The 21804-nt window shown below is 52.0% G+C and overlaps 5 protein-coding genes across 5 annotated transcripts; 4 read left to right on the plus strand and 1 right to left on the minus strand.

Annotated features, from left to right (window-relative positions):
• Nucleotides 1-1395, plus strand: ASPACDRAFT_75439 (SMP-30/gluconolactonase/LRE family protein). The gene is made up of 4 exons (XM_020204454.1): nt 1-181; nt 282-442; nt 527-673; nt 747-1395. The coding sequence occupies exons 1-4, from the start codon at nt 149-151 to the stop codon at nt 1333-1335; spliced, it is 930 nt and encodes a 309-aa protein (XP_020060257.1). The 5' UTR covers nt 1-148; the 3' UTR covers nt 1336-1395.
• A 9043-nt stretch (nt 1396-10438) lies between these two features.
• ASPACDRAFT_39536 (uncharacterized protein) lies at nt 10439-11158 on the plus strand (the record flags this gene model as incomplete). The annotated part of the gene is made up of 1 exon (XM_020200608.1): nt 10439-11158. The coding sequence occupies one exon, from the start codon at nt 10439-10441 to the stop codon at nt 11156-11158; it is 720 nt and encodes a 239-aa protein (XP_020060258.1).
• Nucleotides 11159-12200: 1042 nt separating this feature from the next.
• ASPACDRAFT_112083 (histidine phosphatase family protein) lies at nt 12201-14393 on the plus strand. The gene has a single exon (XM_020195611.1). The coding sequence runs from the start codon at nt 12628-12630 to the stop codon at nt 14017-14019; it is 1392 nt and encodes a 463-aa protein (XP_020060259.1). The 5' UTR covers nt 12201-12627; the 3' UTR covers nt 14020-14393.
• A 324-nt stretch (nt 14394-14717) lies between these two features.
• ASPACDRAFT_57280 (uncharacterized protein) lies at nt 14718-15935 on the plus strand (the record flags this gene model as incomplete). Its single annotated transcript, XM_020203224.1, has 1 exon — nt 14718-15935. The coding sequence occupies one exon, from the start codon at nt 14718-14720 to the stop codon at nt 15933-15935; it is 1218 nt and encodes a 405-aa protein (XP_020060260.1).
• Nucleotides 15936-18460: 2525 nt separating this feature from the next.
• ASPACDRAFT_39539 (putative GPI-anchored cell surface glycoprotein) lies at nt 18461-21760 on the minus strand (the record flags this gene model as incomplete). The annotated part of the gene is made up of 1 exon (XM_020200609.1): nt 18461-21760. One exon carries the CDS (start codon nt 21758-21760, stop codon nt 18461-18463), a length of 3300 nt encoding a protein of 1099 aa, XP_020060261.1.
• Nucleotides 21761-21804: the final 44 nt, after the last annotated feature.

Consider the following 21804-nt stretch of genomic DNA (forward strand, 5'->3'; position numbering starts at 1 on the left):
GCTCCCAACACATATTATTCTCCAGTGACAATAACTGTTGCACATATATCCGAAGCCGGCCATAACTTTCCGCTACAGCTCAGACCACGGGTGCTCCCGAAACTGAATTGTCCAAAACTTCAGGATCCTTGTTGGTCGATCATTTAGAATGTCAGCCTTCCAGAGATGGACGGTCTCCGAGGTACGCGGATTTAGAACTGGACCTTTTCTGGGCGAATGAACATGGTCCGTGTGGGGTTTGAGCATAACAGCACGATTCTTACTCTTCTTTCTTGATCCAGCCGTACGTCGACATAGCAGGCACTTTATTGGAGGGTCCGTTCCATGATGAGACCAGGAATGAGTTTCGCTTTGTCGACATCTGGGAACAGAAATTATACGCTTTGAACCTTGCCGAAGGGCCAGACTCCTTGCGGATTTTGGACACGTCTGCTTCCATTGGGTGCGTTGCCTGTCCGATAGCCTTCCTTACAGGGTGTCTATTCCCAGCACAGCTTCGAGGCTAACCCGCGGGTCGGGACTGCAGGGTGACTGCCAACATCGCCAATGCCGGAGATTCCCATAAGAACCAGATCGTCGCGGCCGCCAAACATGGATTTGCCCTGATCAACCGCGACACCGGCGAGCTGTCGTATATCCGCAGAGCATGGGACGACCCAGACAGGGACCACAGGTAGGTGTCAGAAGTCGTGATCTGCACAACTCGAAGGCGTGAATCTGACTCATCGACAACGCCATCAAAACAGGATGCGTTTCAACGACGGAGCAGTCGACAGCCACGGGCGATTCTGGGCCGGGGCCATGAATGACCCCAAGATCCAGAAGCCTACCAACGAAGGGGTACTGTTCCGGCTAGATCCTGACCTGAAACTCCATCGGATGGTTGAACAGCTGACGATCCCCAACGGGATTGGCTGGAACCTTGCGGATGACACCATGTACCTGACCGACTCCCCTACTGGTAAGATTTTTGCCTTCGACTTCGATGCGAAGACCGGAGCAATCAGCAACCGCAGGGTTCACTTTGATATTGGTGAGCCCAAGGAGCCCGATGGATTTGCCATCGATGAGGAAGGCTGCCTCTGGAGTGCCATATATGGCGGCGGGAAGATCATACGCATCTCGCCGGAGGGAAAAGTGATTGGCGAAGTGATCCTGCCTACACGAAACATTACTTGTCCAACATTTGTCGGGACCGAGCTTTTCATCACAACTGCCAAGGATGATGTGAACGATGAGCAGCTTCCCAACTCTATCCGGTATGGGGGACGGCTTTATCGCGTGGATGTTGGTGTCAGAGGAAAGCCTAAGAATCAGTTTCGCTTCCAGGACTGATCTTATGTTGATAACCTAGTATTCAAAGAGTTGTAGAAAGAAGTATACTTTGACGGGGAGCTGCTCTGAGTGTAGGCTTTTAGACCAAGCGCCCTCTTAAGAGGCCACAATGGAGACGCGAACTTGTATATAGGACCCGCATATGAAGATTTAAACGTTGTGTAGCAGAGCAAGTATGGAAGGCACATGTGGATTGTCCTGGTTCGAAGCGTTCAGTCAGGCAGTCACCAACGAAGCCTACTCGACTCGGACGGAGAACGGGAATTGGCGTCCGGCTGCGATGGGAAGAACGAACTCTGTGAGACACACAGCCTGATCAGAATATGTCAGTTAGATGCATCCGAAGTCCAGGAATAGAACGGGAAAGGACTTGTGCAGAGTGCATCTACACCTTTTCAAAGGCACGGAGATAGGGGATAATGTTGTTTAATTATTGTTGTTGTTGTTGTCTCCATGCGGAGGAGTAAATGCAAGGGGTGGGGCAGATGAAGAAGAGAAAAAGAAAGAAAGAGTGGAAAAAAAGAAGTCAGCAGACCCACTCGGTCAGTCAGTAAGTGAAGTCAGTCAATCCTTGAGCATTTCTAGCAGGGCATAGTTAGAGTGTGTAGAAGGGATTGATGTCTAACGCACTACCGAGTCCGACGGCTACCGCGACTTCCTTTTCAGGTACTGCAGGTCCTTCTCCTTTCCAACAATCTTCATTTTCATGCGTTTTTTGACTGTCATACTCCACTGTCAGGTTAAATAGTCCTATGTAGAGTATAGAGTACAAATGAGTGCATGGCCTGGTATCACACATGCGTCATTCCACACCAATGAACAGATTCAAGAAGTCACAATTGTCGACTCTTGGGAACAAGATATGAACCCTCTGGTGATAAGTACAGTACAGGACATTGTAAATCTAGACTGTCCGGATCGATCACGCCCGTGATTGAAAATCAGCAAGACAGGCCAGTGGAAGCACCTGGCAGATACAATCACAGAAAAGAGGGCCCCCATCAGTGTGCTTGTTTCTCTAGATGTAGCTAGTAGTATGCAGGTATACGCAGACATCGCAGTCAATGCGAATTCCCAAATAGAGGTCGCCGACAACAACGGATCGAAGCGTGCAGCCCCCGGAGTGGGAATCACACCCAGCAATTACGGTGAACCAGAGGGAGAATCATCTATGCGTGATTCTGATCTCCTCTCCCCGAATTGGAAGCGATTCCCAGTTCCCCGAACTCCCCTTCTTCCCAACTCCCAAAGTTAATCGGGAGCCCTGAGCATCGAGCGGAAGGAAGCCAACAGGTGGTGTGAATGTTATTGCATGCATGTGCAGCACAGAAAATGCACGCTACGGCAGTGCCACCTTGGGATCTAGACGGGGCTAGCCCATTTTTTCCTGCAGACGGATTCAAGAATCCCATTGTCAACCATCGAGCATGATTAGCTATTTTCCTCGACCGGGTCAGCACGACCTGGAAGCATAAGTGAATTTCCACTACTGCGAGCCATCGCGAAGAAGGTGCAGCGGGGTGGATGATAGCGCATCGAGGGAACCGGGGACGACAAAAGCTAAGGTGAGTTGAGTTGCCTGTCACAACCTATCGCGGCTGCAGTCAGAGGCAGCTATGTTCGAAGTTCTGTTGAGTTTGTGGATCCCGCGGTGGTTGCCTCTAGGTATGACATTATCAAGAGAATGACTGTACCCTGACTGTGTATACATACGCATATTAACCTACACTATGCTGTACATTTAGCACGCCTTAGAGAGCCCCTCAGAGAGAGAGAGAAACAAGGAAAGGGTACGCACCCGGCCAAAACGAATACTCGTGATTTTCACAGCTGCAGGGCCCGAGTTCGATGTGCACTAACAGACCATGCACAAATAAAGTGGAGACCTGCGATGCAAGACTCCGTAGGACGTACGTCCATCCAGGCTTCAGTAGTCGTCAAACTACTCAGACTCCGTAAGCTAATGCCATTCCACTGGGATTCTTCATCTAGCCTCACTTAGCGGCGGACCACAGCCGAGATGGGAAATGGAAAATGGAATGGACTTTTCCTGCCATGGCTTGTGGGCACTGCTACTGCTGGTCCGATGGTTTTCTCGATCCTTCTCAAGTGATAAGCGGTATCAGCGGGGAACAGCAGCCCCAACACGCACGCGAATAAGAGAAAGAAAGAATTGAAAGCAAGAAGAACAAAAACAAAGGGAGACAAAGCAAAAAGTAAACATGCTCCAAACAAAGCCATTGACAACTGAGATTTTACTTGGGATGGACCATGCTCTGCATGAGAAATTTTGCTGCTGTTTTGCGGACATTCAATTCCGGATCCTGAGAGAGCCAGTAATTTTTTAAACCCCCAAGTTTCATGTTTATTTGTTTGTTTGCTGTTTCTTATCACTCTGGAGGACTTTTCTCACCGTCTCTTCATATTTCTGGGCCACTTCACAGCCCGTTCCGATCGGGCTCCACACTCCCTTTTCCAATCCCGCCAAGTGATCCCATCTGCATGGACTAGAGTCACTAGACTAAGTAATTACCTACCTGTCCGCCATGTTTCTCGTGGCACACGTTCTCCGATCGAACGGCCCACTCCACAAGTGTGCTCAGCAGTGTCCAAGAGTGCTCAGAAAACTGGCGTGAAGCAGCCAGGAAACACGAATGCATCAATCAGCCTGGCTTCCACACCAAGAGAGCTTGCAGGCGACAAAAGGACGAGGAAGCGGAGAAGGTATCCGGTGCCAGCTGCCTCGACATGAAGCAAACGGATGAATCGCAATCAGTCCGGAATATCTGGTCTCCACTTCCCGCCTACAGGCGCTTGCGAATGATGAGGTGCGTACAGTAGGTAGTCTACCACCACACACCTTCCATTAGTCAATCAAGCGCTTGTGAGTTTCTGGAGTTCGGGATCCTGGAGCCTGGAGGTGAAAGATCAAGGCTCAACCTTGGAGGCTGGCTGAAACCTCAATGACCTCCCATGGCGCCGGAACGGACCCAAAACCTAGGGTAGCTTGCTGGTGATCCGCACTGACTACTGGGTACTACTAGTCAACCCCTTTACGACCACTAACTGGTCTGGTGCTTCCAGAAGGAAGGTGTAGACCTCGTTCTTCCTTGGTTCTCGTCATCAGACCAAAAGAGCCAGGAAATAAATGAGCAAAATCAGATGAGCCCCGAGGTTCCACTTTGTTCTATATTAAAAGCCTTGTGCATTCATAGTTGTCTGATGTCGTCTCACAGAAGGCATTCTTGAGAATGCGCCCGGAACGATAGCTGATAGCGTCTCTGTCCGGTCCTGAGTTGGCTTCTACATGCTCGATACGCCGACTATGCGACGGCACCATTTGATAAACCAGTAGAGTCGCGCAAGAAATCCGATATTTGTTTTTCCTTTTCTGACAAAAAGGAAGCAAGTGGACAACCTGATTGATCAACAGTTCCTATTCTCTGACGGGGTTCTAGCCAGTCAGGTCCCCGCGGAACACCTCGGACTTTCTGCAAGTAATTTGCTGCTTTATTCTGCAGAAGCAGCTCACCGATCCTTGCCGGCATACGGTTGACAGATCTAGAGCTCTCGTTCTCGTTGCTGTTGTCTCCTTTCAAACAATATTCGGACGTTACACACAGTGTACTTAATGCATTGTTGCCTACCGTTTGTCGGAAGTGTCGTGGTTGATCCGTCTTGATGCAATCTGTATTGAATGCCTAAGCCCAGGTGGCAGGTGCACCCGTGAGAGATCCCGTTTGCAGACGGCTGACTGGGCTGTTGGCCGTCCAATATTATCAAGAGCTTAGCAACCACACTCGACGTATCTAGTTCGCTCTTGGTGTCAATGCGACCCGCAGTGGGCTGTGTTGAAATGATTGACATCCGTAGCTTGGGGATCGTCCCCCGGGTCAGCGTAAGATGATATAAGTACAATGGCATCATGGGATTATAACTTCCCGAACCACGAAGCAAATTGGTTTGATCACAGTCGGAGGTATACCTTATCTCTTTCTCATGGAGTAGATGGAGGAATCAAAGGCAGCATTGCCTTGCGATCTCTAGAAGCTTTTATGATCTGTGATTGATGCCCAATGACGTAGCTGAAACACTCTCCTGGCCGCCTCCTCTTCGCTTTGGCCCGATTTCATATACGTACTCCTGTCTCCCGTGTAAGTATCGAAAATTGAGCAGCAGTGGTGCCGGAAGGAATACAAGAACAGTCCTCTGCGTGGACCACTCAGAAGTCGACCCCAGAGGGATGATCCGAGAGGCTTGATGACCTGTCTGCTCTGCTGCCTGCGTGCAATCAACCTAAACGGACGAGACTTTCCCATTCCAGGTTCCTGACCAATCCCAATCCTAGTATCGGGCTCAGCTTAATCGACTCATGTTTGGTGTTAGCCAAAGCTGAGCCATCCAAAAAGTACCTAGTGGTTAACTACTCGTTATCCCCATTCCAGTCACACGGGCTGGCAAAGGATGCGGTCCGCGAGTTTAACTCAAGACAGCTGGCCGGGTGAACAACGGGGATCAGCAGATGACATCGTAGTTCTGGTGACTATCCACAGTTGATGGAGTCCTTCCATGTTTTTTTTATAGTTCGAGCTATTGAGTACTGGTAGTCTGGTACTGACCCTTCTCCGGCTGATATCCGCACTGGCGGAAAGAGATGAGGGGAAAGCAAATATTGGGGGAACTGATTGGGGACTGAGAGGGGGGGGGTCGGGGGTTAGACCCGGCTGCCCAGAAAGAAGGATTGAAAGGTGATTGAAACTTGAACTTTGGAAAGTATGTTTTCTTCCCGCATGCATGCAAAACATCGTGATTCGGGACAAATCTGCCACCTGAATGGAAGAGAGTCTGCTCGTCCGCCCCATTTGCCGCTGCAAACTAGACGACGGGCTTGTTTTAGCTTTCTTTGGCAGGATGGAGCAGATGGCCTTTTCCTACTCCGTCATGTTTGAGGTAGATAGATAGATAGATAGCTTACCTCACTCAGGAGATAGATAGACATGGATGAATGATGGGGGAGTAATGTCCCATTTTATCCATGGTTGCTGGTCATTGTGGTACGGCCCAGTCATTCACTAAACATAACTTTGCCATTCAGTCGGCAGTCATGGATATCAACCGAGGGCTTCGGGCCCCAGAAGGAAAGTCATCCTCCCGAGTGTATGTACCGGGTGTCTGTTTATATCTATACCAACTTCTTTCCAGTGCAGCAGCCTGTACGGTCCAGCAGACACTCTGTCTTCATCGCTTTGACATGGCCAACCTCGCTTAATCCGGTGATCTGTGTCGTTTTGACTCAATGATTCTATTAGAGCCATGCTTGTAACGTTGCCTCATTAGATTTAGTTACCAATCGAGGCCGAAATGCTGGGGGTGAACGAGACAATTGACATCAGCAAACTCAGTGGGGGCCAGGCCAAATGCCATCATCGCAACTGACTGGGTTCGTACACCAAAAAACAAGTCTGGAGATCGTCGTGAGGCAGGCAGGATGTTAAAGACGAAATCCTTCCGAGGGCCATTCTGTAGTTGATTGCCAATGGGTCGACCTTCTCTTCCTCCACTCCTCTCAGTGCTCCCCCAGGCGGTAAGTGGCAACCGGCAGATGTTTTGGATTACCGCTATGTATGTGAAATGATCATACGGATGGATATATTACAGTATAGTACTGACATACATTACTTACCGCTTGATTGCTACCCTCGAGTCCCACACGCTCGGTCGGTACCTGCCCTGTACCTCTTTCCACCCCGACCGACAGCTTGAGCGAGCGGGTATCTTGCAAGTTCCCCCCTCAAGCTGCTGCTGAACTAGTCTAGGGGAAGCACGACCTCTCGGGGACCTCCACCGATCCAAATTGACGGCGCCCATACTAAAAGCTTCCGGTTCACCTGCATCTCCCCAATCCCCAATTCCATGGTTAGCCGCCTCTAGTGATCTCACTAGTGAACGATGGAGTTGTTTGGGTTATTCGTTTTCTCAAGACGGACAGGACTTCATAGAGGCTGAAGGATCCTGAAAGAAATACTACAATCCCGAGCCCCATAAGTATTCGCCCCAAAGTTAACCGGATGAATCAACATAGCTTGTGTGATGAGGAAATGAATCACCTAGCAAAAAAGGTGATAATGGTATGGCCAGATAATCGATAGGTCGACCGACATATCCTTCTAGGTAACTTTTAGGAAACCTGAGTTGAGTTACTGGCAACGTATAGCATAGGTACACTATACCCAGTAAGTGTACTGATAGAGTAGGCCTGGGGCCTTGTTCAAACCTGGAAGCTTCTGGTAATGCTGTTCTTTTCGGAGCCTAGATAGTACCCTTTTTTTATTTCTTAATATTTTCTTTTTTCACTGTTTTTTGTCTTCATGGTCTTTCAAGTTTCCCACTTGACAATCAATACTTACCTCCTAATTTGGAACAGCTTTTACCGCTTAAGTAGTTTCGAGGGAGGGTATCCGTCTTCCCCGAGACCCATCACGATGGCGCTCTCCTCCTTCTCCTCCCTCTTTGGTACCAAGTACTTTTGACGGATGAAGACTAGATCGTTGGAACTGCACCCGGACTAGACAAAAGTCCCAGACAGGTATCTATGCATGCATGCATGCACAATACGTCTGACTGTCTGAGAGTTGATTGTACTCTGTATATGTATGAGCATGTACCTAAGTGTCGTGGTCTCCACCACAAGTTGTTTTTATGGATCTTCAATTGGGCGTGGGACTTTAAGATTCTCAAGGAAGTAAGTTACTGTAGTCTAATTTACCCAAGATTGAGGTAGAGCTAGTCGGGTGGATAATCAAGATCCACGTATATTTAGATGCATGGCTCCTGGAGTCCGAACAGGAGTGGAAGAAAGATTAAAAATATAAAGGTGCTGTAATGTAGGCTGTATGTACGTTGTATGTATGTATGCCTGTACTGTATGTATGTATGGATGGATGGATGTATTCATGCATGTATGTATGTCGCTAAGTAGTAGTAGGGACAGACCGACCAAGTTAGGCTTGCAGTCATGGAAAATCCACCTCGAATGGTCTTTTCTCTCTCCCCCCTTACCAGCTGCGTGAGCTGCCTGTGCGTCACTCTTTGTGTGATGCCATAATCTCTTTTCTTTTGTTTTCTCTTCTTTTCTTTTTCTATTTAAATTGATCGATGATTGAATTTTAATTTTCTTTTCTCTTCCTGATTAAAATAATCTTTTGTCTAACGCAAAGTGTCTTACATACTTGTTGTTCATCGTCGACCCAAGATCCTCGCCCCCCTCCTCATTCCCCAACCCATGCCTCTGGGTTCCTCTCTTTTTTTTTCTTAAACTAATTAAACTAACTAAAATCCATGGGTCCCACACCCGCTTGCTGCTGCTGCTGCTGCTGTTCTTATTTTGATTCCCCATTTATTATTCACTACCAAACATCGCCTTCCGTTTCACACCGCCGAAAAGATTGTACTTCTTTCTCTGCTGTCAACAGCTCACTTATGCTTGTGCTGGGAAGCAGATCCGTTCCGTTAGCAATAATCAGATAAAATAAAATCAATCCCATAAGAGAAAAAAATATTTAGGATTAGTACCATACCTAACCCACTTACTTGCCTACCAACCTACTACTACCATCACTATCGCCTCCTCCGCCTTCAACACTACCATTATCATTTGCGGTCCCCTTGTGATTAGAACTTACTTTCTACTTCTTCTTTCCTCACTTCCTCTCTAAGCCCGAGATCGAGACGTTGTCTAACTCACCGAACTTGTCTTCTCTCACTGCCTCTTCTATCAATCGTGCCTTGAAATCTGATAACTCGGCTCCACTATACAGATACTGGGTATCGATTCTCAATTGACGACTTGATTTTCTTGTTCTCTCACATCATACATTGGTGATTTCAACGATATCCGGCGGCAATCGGGTAAATCTTGCTGGGCACAGAATATATTGTAGTGTTTATTGACGCGGTCAATTCATTCTCACGCGATACGAGCAAGAACCGAAAGGATTGGGTGTATAAGGATTCCCAACTGCGCACGGCATCCGCTGCCCGTGTTCCTTTCTCAACCACCCAAGCCCAGCCCATACTTCCCTTCTTTTTCTCGTCTTCTTTTGGGCTCCTAATCAGCCTTTCCGTCACCGTGGCTACCCTAGGACTCAGTGTGTTGGCCAATCTTCCATACTCCAGTCCGGTGCATTCTTCGTCCCAATATCATTCGCTGCCTGGTTTTCCTCTCGCCCAACCAACCGGCTCCCTCTCTCAGGCTCCTCTTCGTCAATCTCCAGCTCATCTGGAGAGAGGAGGAGCCCCGCTATGCCCAGGATCATCTCAACAATCGGTACTGAGAGATTTGGAGCACATGTCGCCCCCTGTTTCTGCTCCCTCCATAGGCGATGCTCGTTCGTCCGAGAGTCGCGGTTCGCTTGAACGGAAAAGACCTCGCCTGGACGATGACTCGGATAGCTCAGATCATGTTCGTTCGCGACCTTTCTCCTGGCAATCATCTGACCCGTTGGGGTATGCATTGACTTCGACTGGGCAGTCTCGTCCCATTGGCGTGGAATCGATTCTTAATCCTCCCTCCAAGGTGCCGAGCACCAAACCAGAAAACGGCTGGGAAAGTTATGGGGAAGGACGGTCGACTGCATCATTATCTTCACACACTCGACACCCGTCCTCGCCGACGGTGCACCTTCCCTCGCCAACGCAACATCCAGCTAAGCGACTTTCCTCTCCCGGGATCAGGAGCCATCCGATTATAGCCCCTGCATCGCCATCACCTCGGTTCCCTCCTCTTGGGGGTAGCTTGAGCTTGAAGGCTGGACCGGCCCAGTCTCCACTCTCTCAAACATCACACCTGAGCTCATACTCCAGAGGTCCCAGCTCGCCCCAATATATCGACTCTGTTCCAGGGCACCCCGTATCGACCTCCCCTCACCCGGCTTCAGCCCCAATCCTGGCCCCAGTCTCGGTGCAATCAACTCCAACTTTCCATAGCCGCCAAGTGAGTGGCAACCACACCCCTCATCCGAGTTCTCAGGAAACCAGTCCAACAACGCCGGTATCAACTTACAGTCAATTTGGTCGATCGCCTCCGGCAATAGCAGTGGCTCCCATGCCGCATCACACACCTTCGTTCGGAAATACTTCATATACGACAGGGGATGCGGCGAGCCGGCTACCTCCTGCCAGGGCAGTACCGCGGCCTGGGGACGAGTCGGCTGAGCCACCACCCCCTGGCATGATTCCGTGTTTCGTCGACACGAAATCGGGCTCGTCGCAGCAGGCGGAGAAGCGGAAGGCTAACAGTGACGCCTCAAGAAGATTCCGCAATCGCAAGAGGAACGAAATGCAAATGGAACAGAAGATCACTGCGCAGCAGGACGAGATAAGAAAGCAAGCCGAGGCTCTGCAGAGACAAACACAAGAGATTCGGACATTGACTCAGGAGCGCGACTTCTACCGCTCCGAGCGAGACTTCTTCCGTGACCATTATACTCGCCTGGTACCTGCAGGGCAGATGCCTACGAGGCCAACATCCCCGCATGCGTTCCGCACGTCGTTTCGTACAACCCCTGATCAAGATCGAAAGGCAGCTTGGCACGGACCCGAGGCAACTCGCGAAAGCCTGGAATCCGCACATGGGTCCGCAGCAAGTAGGACTTCGATGGCCGATTCGAAGATGATGCCCTTGTCGACGGCACGGCCACCTGTCACATGGCCTACCTCTTCGGCCTCTTACGGCACGATGCACGCAGAGCGGGGCATCGTACCTGTTGAGAGACCCCCTAGAGAATTAGCACACGTTTCTGGGGCATGGACACGGGGTTCTTAATGCTCCTATTGTGGGCTGCGAGAGGTGACACAGAGACATCAACCGCATGCCCTCAGTTCCTCATGCAATACTATATCTTGGGCAGTTTCCCCGAGGGCGTTCGCTTCTGTTAGGTGAATCACTTTTTTATGTGTTTCTGCCTACATTTTCTTGTATAAGATTCTGGACTCCTCACAATTTTCTTAAGAAGTTGGAGGAGTCATTACTTGACGTAACATTCTTTTTTTTCTTGACGGGGGAAAGTGTGCAAAAAAGAGGTATTTACATGGCTTACATGCTGGAAGGTTTAGAACTTTTGATGATAGCAATGGAAAAGGCGGCAGTTTGTTTTTCTCCTTAACCTTTCTTGTGTACTGTTGAATTTGTGCTGGATGTGACTTGACATCTGGATGGATGTCTAAGATTTCCTTTGCAACATTCCTGGGATTTTTCTTTTCTTTGTTGGTTGCTTTCGTCTTGCACGTGGGAGGACTACTCAGACTTGGTAGGTTGTGCTGGGATTGCATATGTATGTAACACTATATCACTGGCCGACCCCCTGGTGTGATGTTGTGGCACCTCAGACTCTGCCAGTCCTCACACTTCTAGAGACAGTGTTAGTATGAGCTTCGAGTCATTCGAGTAAGAATTATATAAAGATCCTCACTACCTTTCCCTTCATCACACGACGGTCTATTTTAACAATGGACTGGGGTGGGAACGCTCGTACCACTAAAGCATACTTGCATGGAACCGACTGACGAGAGCTGCAGATGGTCAGACAAAGGCTATCGGAGTAAAAGTTCGTAGCATTGGACAAGGTCTCTTCTTCCAGGGCGACTCCTTTATGTAGGAGATTCCGTATGAGTATTGTATGTACTGTGCCTCTGTAGCGTTCCCGGTGGCAGTGGGTCGACACCTGAGGATTCCGGCAGTAATGAGATACGACTCGGCAGGTCCTCAGGCAGCTACTCATATCTACCTGTAAGCCGAGATAACTTACCCAACCAGAAGAAGGGAACTCCCCCACGTGGTCTGCCCCCAGATGCTCCACAGCCATGGTATTCAACCTGGGTCTCTCTCCGGTACTACGGCATCTTCCGCACCTCTCACTACGAGTACTTCAACTGATGTACAAGGACTCTGCTACTGTGCTCCGAACCACATCCCGTTTCTACTACTCCTATACCCACTTAGCAGTTTAAACACTCCTCAAGATCAACTCTATTCTCGCACGTGGGCTACCAGTGTCGCGTGCTAGCTTTCTAGCTCCCGACCGGTGTCGCACATTTTGAGCCATGGGTGCTCTCCGGCCACAATGAAGGGACTATATGAACACCCCCAGTTCGCTGGTGGAAGACCTCGTCAATTGTGGTTTTATGCGAACAGAAAAATTGTGATTGCGGTTACAATGGGCTTCTTTACCATTCTGCTCTCGCTCTACCTCCTCTCCGGGTATGTAGAACCTGACTCTCCCCATTTTCCTATACATGTTGCTTACCGCCCCATCCAACCTTGGCAGAGCATCCGCCGGTCCGGTGGTTAGATCCCCCAAGCAGAGCTCCTCGACCTGCGACAGTGTCAATGGGGGCTATAATTGCTTCTCCGAGATTTCGCATCTCTGGGGCCAGTACTCCCCTTACTTCTCGGTTGAAGAGGAGTCCGTCTCTCCGGCTATCCCTGAGGGCTGCCACGTCACTTTCGCACAAGTGATCTCCCGCCACGGTGCACGGTACCCCACTGCATCCAAGTCCGCAAAATATGCCAAAGTGATCGCAAAGATCCAGGCCGGTGCGACGTCTTACAAAGGGGATTATGCGTTCCTGGAGACCTACAACTACACCTTGGGGTCGGACGATCTGACCTCCTTCGGGGTGCAGCAGATGGTCAACTCGGGAATCAAGTTCTACCAGCGCTACGAGTCTCTGGCGAGGGACGGCACTCCTTTCGTTCGCGCATCCGGGTCAAGCCGGGTGATCGAATCTGGCCAAAAGTTCATCCAAGGTTTCCAGGACACGAAGCTCAATGACACCTCGGCCCTTCCCGGTCAACTTGCTCCCTTGGTCAATGTGGTGATCTCCGAAAGCACCAATGCTAATAACTCGCTGGATCCCAGCACCTGCACGGTCTTCGAGAACAGCGAACTGGGGGATGATGTTGTAGCCAACTTTACTGCCCTCCTCACGCCGCCCATCTTGAAGCGGCTGGAGAAGAACATCCCCGGAGCGAACCTCACGGCCAAGGAGGTCGTCTATCTCATGGACATGTGCTCCTTCGATACTATCGCACAGTCCGAGCCGGAGACTCAGCTCTCTCCGTTCTGTGACCTCTTCACTCATACGGAATGGGAGCAATACAACTACCTCCGTTCCTTGGAGAAGTACTACGGGTACGGTGCTGGAAATCCTCTTGGCCCTAGTCGAGGGGTTGGCTTCACCAACGAGTTGATTGCTCGTCTGACACATACCCTGGTCCATGACGAGACAAGTACCAATCGCACTCTGGACTCAAGCCCGGCCACATTCCCCTTGAACTATACTCTCTATGCGGACTTCACACACGACAACGGGATGATCCCTATCTTCTTCGCCTTGGGCCTGTACAACGGCACCAAACCGTTGTCCAAGACGAAGGTGGAGTCGATGAAAGAGACCGATGGGTTCTCGGCGGCGTGGACCGTACCATTCGGTGCGCGAGCCTACGTTGAGATGATGCAGTGTAAAGCACAGCCGGAGCCTCTTGTGCGGGTGCTAGTCAACGATCGCGTGGTTCCGCTGCACGGCTGCGCGGTTGATAAGCTAGGCCGATGCAAGCGGGATGACTTTGTGAGAGGACTGAGCTTTGCTAGATCTGGTGGGAACTGGGATCAGTGTTTCGCCTGATGTTGATGCATTTTCGTTGGCTATCTATCTCTAAACTACCTATACTGGTAGCAATGCGGACTACCTGGGCTCTATGAGCAAATCGATTTTACTTTTTTCATACAAGTTAGTTAGCTAGTACAGCGTTAGTTATACACGGTTAAATGGTTTCAAGACAGGAGTTCCGGCAAGATTCTGGGTGGGGAATAAAAAGAACCATGGACTTGTCTGGTAAGTCCTATTTCATTCATTGTCATCTTGCTTTCCCCGTGGGGAAGGTTGACGGTGCACCATGGGCATCTTGTCCACAACTTGCTATCGGAGCTTTTCTTCCCATTCTTTATATCTCGTATCATTGACGAGAGATCTGACCATTGAGCTTATTTCAGCCCTTGAAAGGCATTTATAAAATTGAGAATCCCACCGCTTCTAGGACATAGTTGACGGCATCCAAGTTCAAGAATAATAATAAAGATGGGTTCAATCCGAACAATGTTCGTCGTCGGCAATCCTCAACCTCGACACAATGGGAACTCGGAGAGATCATGCGTCTCTCGTCCCAGCGAAAGAGCATTCTCGTGTGCTGGAGTCTATAAATATGTCGGCCGTATGGCCCCAAAATGAACCTTGGTCATCCTCATCACACGGTACCTTAACCACTCGACCAACCCACTGAACAACTCCAAAGCCCTAGTTTTGTTGACGTCAATTGACCCCAGATGGAACAACCAGTTCGTCACGGACTAAACGCCCAGCAGAGCCTCGCGAGGCGGTTGCTCTTCCTGATCTGCCCGGGTGGGTATAGTTTTGTCCAGCAATACCCAACCGTGCTCGCCCGCCTGGCCGCCTGGGCGCGACTGGTCTGCGTGACCAGCCAGGCCGACTTTGTGGCCAAATGGAACGTCTGGATCAGCGACCCCACCTACCGCGTGGCGGGCTTTGTCCTGGTGGACGGGGCGATTTTCGAGCCCCGGAATCGGTCCCTGATGCGGACCCTCGTCGAGCTCCCGCGGCGCATCGTCCCCTATCAGCGCCCGCTCACGTTCTCGACGCCCGTCAACTTTCGCTGGTACGACCAGGCGCCCAACCCGGAGTTCCGCTACGCGGTGGCCCTGAACGCCGCCCTCTGGGCCGGCAGCCACCCCGCCGAGTTCAACCACTGGCTGACCGAGACCTGGCAGATCAAATGGCAGGTCATGCCGGGCGTCAGCGCGGCGGCGCCGGAGTTCTATCTAGGAAGGGTCGCGCGCGAGACCGCGGACCTGATCGTCGAGGCGTGGTTCCAGGGCGCCTTCCTGTCGCGGGCCGTGTTCGTCACTGGGCCCTCCGTGGACCCCCACCACGTCTGTGAGCACGACTCGGTCCTGCACACGTCCGAGGATGTCCTCCTGCGGACCCCCGAGGAAGCCGACGCAGAGTATCAAGCGCGCATGGCCGCGCCGCGGACAACGGCCGTCCCGCCCGAGCGGGACAGCGGGGTCTTGCACCCGGATGTGGAGCCCATCTACACCCAGAGGACCGAGGAGAACCCGGTGACTTTCCCCATGCGTCCGCTGCAACAACCCCAGCGTCGTCGTCGGCGAGGAGGAGGAGATCCACGGCAGTACCCCCGCATTCTGCGGGAGCACCATGCGGCGACGCTGAACGTCAACGTTGCCGCCGGGGGGGCCCCAAATAGGATCTTTGCCTTCATCGGGGTCATCGACGACATTCCCGAGGTCGGAGGCCTGATCCTCGATGTCTGCAACATCCACGATGGGGAGATTCAATGGACCGAGCCCGCGTTTTCGATGCCTGAAGGCGAAGACGAGCCATACGATGCGGCGGATGAGAGACCGCGGAGGGTAAGACGTCCTCGCCTTGAACCCGAAGAATACGATGCGGAGGATGAGAGAGCGCGGAGACGAAGATCTCGGCTTTACCTGCAGCTGGATTAAGTTGGCTCTACTAGATCGTAGGCCCAAAGTAGAAATTTGTGTAAATGTGAGTAGCGACCGATGTATCCTTCGCCGACTGCATATCGGTCCTAAGCTATGCCTATGCCTATGCTTACCAACAGTGTCAAACAACCATAACTCTGCGCCAGAAACATACAGCTTAACATACAGCTTCCGACCCTCGCCTGATCAAGTAATAATATACATCATGTCAACAAGATACACCATCACCCGGTGCCCGACACCCCTCAACCAGACAACCCACATTAGTAGCACCAAGACTAAGGCCCTCACAGGATCTACTCCCTCCCCTCCCCATTCCCCAAGCTACTCCCTCCTCTACTTTGCCCATCCAACCCCCCCTGCTGCGCCCGTCCATCCCCTCCAACCAACCGCTTCGGCTTCTGATGCCCAACCGCTAGACACGAGTCAGTACACAGCCTTCCCGGGAACAACACCCAAAAGAAGGAGGAGGAGGAGGTGACATACTCCGCTCATAAAGAATATAAGAAGTATACATCAGAATCGGCAGCGCCACAATCGTCGAGAGCCATCTGTTTTGCCACCCCCAGGGGAGGGGGTTGGGTTTATTAGTTATTTCGTGTCCTGCTGTCTGGTGCTGTACTCGCGCTGTGGGTCGATAGCTTCCACTCTCTCTCCCGTGCAGGGGCATTGGAAGTGGATAGTATAGGGCAAGTATATGCTCATCGGGGAGACACAACACAACATACGACCATGATTCCCAAGCATGCGCTCTTCAATCAAATCAAGACAAGACAACTCAAGCAAGGAAGAAAAAAGGGCAGGGGGGAGAGGGAGAGGGGGAGACTCACTTCCTAGCGGCAGCTTTATACTCCTTCGTCTGCCGGATATCGTTCACGGGGAGCGGAGGGCGGCGGGAGCCTCCGCCTCCGCCTACCTTCGGGCCAGTGCTTCCTGGGATCCGGGAGGCGAGAGGCGTGTGGCGGAGATGAGCTTCGGGAAAGACGACGCGTTTGGGAGTGGGTTTGGAAGTGGGTTGAGCGTGAGACTTGGGGGAGGGGGTGGGCTTGGATGTGCGGGAGGTGGGAGTGGAGGGCATTGTCTTTCTCTCTTTCTTCCTCGCCCTTGCCTTTATTTTGTGGAAGAGCTGGGAAGTGGAATGAATAGTATGAATAGATGAGAGAGTTTGATTGGACAGGGTAGGGGTTATGTTTGGATGTTCCAGGAGCAGTAGTAAGAGATCAATACCAGATAGATGTCTTGATGGTGATTTGATGTTGTTTGGTTGCTTGTCGCCAGCCGGAAGGGAAATTCTTTTTCTGGGAAAGTTGACAGCCTTGGGGCCTGAGGCATGAATTGCAGGAAACACTGGGTTGATGGTGATGGGTTAGTCGCTACACTCTACACTTCACTTCGCAGCGTTCTTGAAACCACCTGTCACTGGCGACAGCTTCTTATCTTCAAATTCCGATTGACTTGCACCGTCTCAAATTCCTGTGCAATACAGTTCCGCTGGTCTCCGTGTCCTCATTTCCAGCTTTCTCCATCTCATCGCAAGATGCATCATGAACCATGAACCATGAACCCCCAATCCTATCCCAATTCAATAAAAGTACAAGCACACACGTACACACAAAAGCATCCGCAGGTCGAAATGCAACGTGCAACGTGCAACAAATCACAGCATGCAGCCAGTTTTTCTTCCCCAGCTCACAATCCTTATATCCGAGTGCCCCATCCCGAATACCAGTACAGACATCAGTGCGCAAGAGCGGAAGAAAAGAGGATAATAGTAGTAGGTATGATCGAATCCCGAGTTCCCATAACCCAACACGACAGCAAAAGCCATATCTCCTTCCATGGCACGATGATCCTCGTCCTCCTCCTCCTCTGATGATGATGATGATGATGATGATAGAAACACAATCGCTATGCTCAGCTAATTCGCAAGATTTATCGCAAGGAAAAAGGAAATAAAAGGGACAAAGTAATAGTGCTCAGCCGGTAACATGTCTCGAATCTTGGTATGTTGGGACAACCTTAAAGCCAGGTGATGCTGTTTCCTCCCCCATTCTGCTCTGTGTTCATGCCCCCTCTGACAAGTCCATCCGCCTCAGCAGGGGTCGATTCCGCTCGTTCTTCATATTCCACCGTTCCGTTTCATCTCTCAAGGGCCTTCGGTTTTCACCCTCACCGTGCTAGTGCTAAAATCGTCGTGGTCGGATTGTTTGTCGATACTGTTCTTGAAGCGGATTCTTTTTCGATCGTTGACGTCTCGCAGCCCAGGGTCGAGATACAAAATAAGGGAGTAACCTGGCTCTAGCACAAATCGTGCATTGTGTGGATAACAGCGCATGAGACGTGTGGGATAATGGAGGCCGGAGTTCCCTCCCTTCCCCACCACCCGCTCTTCTCTCTGGTCTCACTTCGAAAAGTCGATAGTCGCAAAGAAGGAATGAGTACGAGCTAGACGGAAGAGGGAGTTGCGCTGGTGGTCTGAGTGTGTGGAACGCGGTAGGTAGAAGGGGGAGAGGCCGGGCCACCTAGGTGGTGGGCTCCTTCTTGCGGGCGTTGGCGCGGCGCGCCCTCTGCTCCGCATGAGTCTGGAATTCCGCCATCAAGGCTGCTGCGGCTCGCCGCCGGGGCCGGCCGCCAGGAGTAGTTCCTGGGACTGCGGTACTGGCTTCGGTGACCGGAGTCGAAGCCTGGGGGGCGGGGGCCGTGGCAGGTGTAGGCACAGGAGCAGGCGCAGGTGTAGCAGTGGTGTTTTTGTTCCCGCCCCCGGGCGTGGCTGGGGTCGCCGTCGACTTGGCCGGAGTCGAGACTGGATCACGGCGCAGGCCGGAGAGTTTGAGAAGCTTTGAAGGCCGGCCCTGTGGGGTCTTGCTGTCTGGAACACCGTTTGCTTCAGGCGCGGTCTCGATCTCAGAACGGGTGCGCTTCTTCGATGAGTCCTTTGGAGAGCCGGCGTTTTCCGCCGCCGCGGCTGCCGCTGCTGCGCCCTTCAGAGTCAATTTGATGCGCAGAGTCTTGGGCTGGTCTGCCGCGCGAGGGGGAGTGTCCTCCTTGCGACGTCGTTTGGCGGCTTGTGCGGCCTCGGTGGGTTGCTCTGCGCCACGGCGTCGCTTGCGCGGAGCCGGGCCCTTGTGTTCCACCCCTGAGCCGGATTTCCCCTTGTCACTCGAGGTCTTGTCATGCTCAGCTATCAGGGCGTGAATGACAGCAGAGGGCATGAACCGGTCCACTTCAATGCCACGTTTGCGCGCTTCATCCCGGGCCTTGATCTTCGCGCGTTCCTCATAAACGTTTTCATAGGTGAAGGGCATGTGCGTCGCACGTGGGATGTTTCTCTCGCCCATCAGAGGGGGAAAGCCAAAGATACGGTCCTTTTCCAGCTGGTCGCGCGAAATGAGGCGGACAGGAGGCAGCGGCAGCTTGTCATCCCCGTAAGTGTTGTTGGGTCGATACCATTCGTACTCGCCGCCAACATACACCAGTTCCTCGCCGAATTTATTGACTTGGCCTGTGTACGTGAAGCCGTCTTCGTCAGTCCACTCCTTCGACTTGTCCCCCGAGGAGGTTGGCTTACTGGCCCCTCTCGCTTTTGCTTTGTCCTTGGTCTTTGTCTCCTTTGAGGGTTGCTCCTCGGTGAGAGGCCGTTTATTGCGTGTTGCACGCACCGGTCTCTGTGGTCTCGACACTTTCGAAAGCTGCTCCGCAGGTGGACTGGTTTTCTCAGCCTCGCCCTCGCTTTTCTCTTTCTGCACGGAGTCCTTCTCCGCAGAGTTCTTCTCCGCAGATTCTTTCTCGGAATTTGGCTCTGCATTGGGCTCTGCATTTGGCTCTGCAATGGCCTCTGGATTGGCTCCTGGAATGGCCTCCCCTGGATTGGCCTCCTCTGAATTGGCCTCCTCTGAATTGGCCTTCTCTGAATTGGCCTTCTCTGTGATTTCCGGCTCACTGCTCGCCTTCTTTGCTTCGTTCTTCTCTCCATTCTCCACCACGTCCTTCTCCATCACATCACCTTCCTTCTCCATCACATCAATTTCCTCTTCCGCAACATCCGCTTGACCATTTGGCTTTTCCTGAGCCTCTTTTTCCGCGGGTTCTTTCTCATCCTTCTTTCTCAACTCCCTCTCCCTCTCCTCCGTTTCCTCCCTTTCCTTCTCCAGTCTCTCCCGCTCCAGGCGCACCTTCTCCCTCTCTGCATGCTTGACCTCAAACTCACTGCGAAGCTCAGCCAGCCAGTTCTCCGCTTCTGCGACAGCCTCAGACTCAGGAGCAAGAGCCGCATTTGCCAAATCAAAGATCTGAATGCCTAAGGCCACTGCATCCCACTTCAACGGGGGACCTTTGGGACCATCGGGTCGAGCCGACGCCGAACGGGGAGGCCGGCGGAACCGCCGCTCGGATTCGATCGACTCCATGGCCTTGATGGTCGGCTTGCGCAGTCTAGTGGAAATGCGGTTGCCAGCTGACGTCGCCGTGGTCAGGCTTCCTGTGGGAGAGCCGGGCGTCTCAGTGGTCCCATCGAGGCCAAAGTTGTTGCGGTACATATCTGTGTCATACTCGAAGTGGAAGCTATCCCCGTAAGGAGTCGCGCCGGGGGTGTTGTTCTCGTCGGGAATCGGAGTCCCGAAATCCCCCAGGACCTTGTCGTCGGAGGCTGGGGTGGTGGATTCAATGCTCTCCGCGAGCTCCCGGCCAAACTGCAGCGCGGGGGTGAGCGACCCTGCGCCCGAGGAGCGGTCGCTGACTTTGTTGTTGTTGCTGTTCAGATAGTTGGGGGTTTGGCTAAGAGTTCCGGGCTCAATCAGCGAGCGACGACTGCTGCGCTGAGGTCGAGTGCTCCCCTTCTTGGAGGCACGGGAAGGGACGGACTTGGCGTTGCCCATTTCGGATGATGTGGTTGGAGTTGATATCTGTTCGACCGGAGTGGATTGAGTATGTTCAGTGGCTGGGTTCAAGCGACTGGGGTTGGTGGTACCGGCAGCTTTGCGGCCCGTACGGCGCGCTCTACTGGTGGAGACGAGAGGGGTAGACGGGCGAGATGGTGCAATAGGTGTTTGAGGTTTGGATGAATTCTTGTCCTGCGTACTGGAGAGCTTGGTAGCAGTTTCCGCAGGTGCAGACTCAGTCTTGATCTCCGCAGGAGTTTTCGCGACGTTGGAGTTTGGGGTCTCAGCGCTCTTGGGATTACGATCCTTGCGAGTACTGACAGGAGTAGAAGTGACACGGGGTGTAGAAGCCGACGTGGACAAGGCACGCGGGGTAGAAGAAGCAGAGGAAGTAACACGAGGGGTGGAGGTAGAAGTAGGGAGAGTAGTAGTCGCCAAAGACTGCCGCTTCGGTTGAGGTTTCTTCAGCAGAAAGTGATGCAACGTTGATTGCGACTGTTCTGGACGCGGTTTGGTCTGAGGAACAGCCGGTTCACTGGGAGAGCCGGTGTTGGAAGTCAGCTCACTGTTGGAAGTCACGGCTTTTCGATTTCGGTCCCTCCTCTTGGAGACACTGTCAGTGGCTTGAGATGAGACCACAGGTCCCTTGGAAGTAGACGTATTAGGAGTCTCCGTGGATTCCTTTCCTTTGGGAGTCTGCGTGGTTTGATTCACAGATCGTTGCGTTTTGCGTCGTTTGGCCGACGGGAAAGATTCTTCAAATGAGGTAGTGACAGGAGTCGGAGGTAGAGAGTAGGATGATTGAGAGTGATTTGAGGCGTGAGATTCAGGTTCACGGGTCGTTTTACGTGACGCACGAGATGAGCTTCGTCGAGTCTCACGCTGGAAGCTGGGTAAGCACGGGTTTGAGGATGGGGTATGGGTAGAGAGTAACTGGATCAACATACAGGAGTTGTTGGGTCGAGAGAGAACGCGGCGGGGGAACCGAG

This window comes from Aspergillus aculeatus (genome assembly GCF_001890905.1).
Source record: "Aspergillus aculeatus ATCC 16872 unplaced genomic scaffold ASPACscaffold_2, whole genome shotgun sequence".
Lineage (NCBI taxonomy): Eukaryota > Fungi > Ascomycota > Eurotiomycetes > Eurotiales > Aspergillaceae > Aspergillus > Aspergillus aculeatus.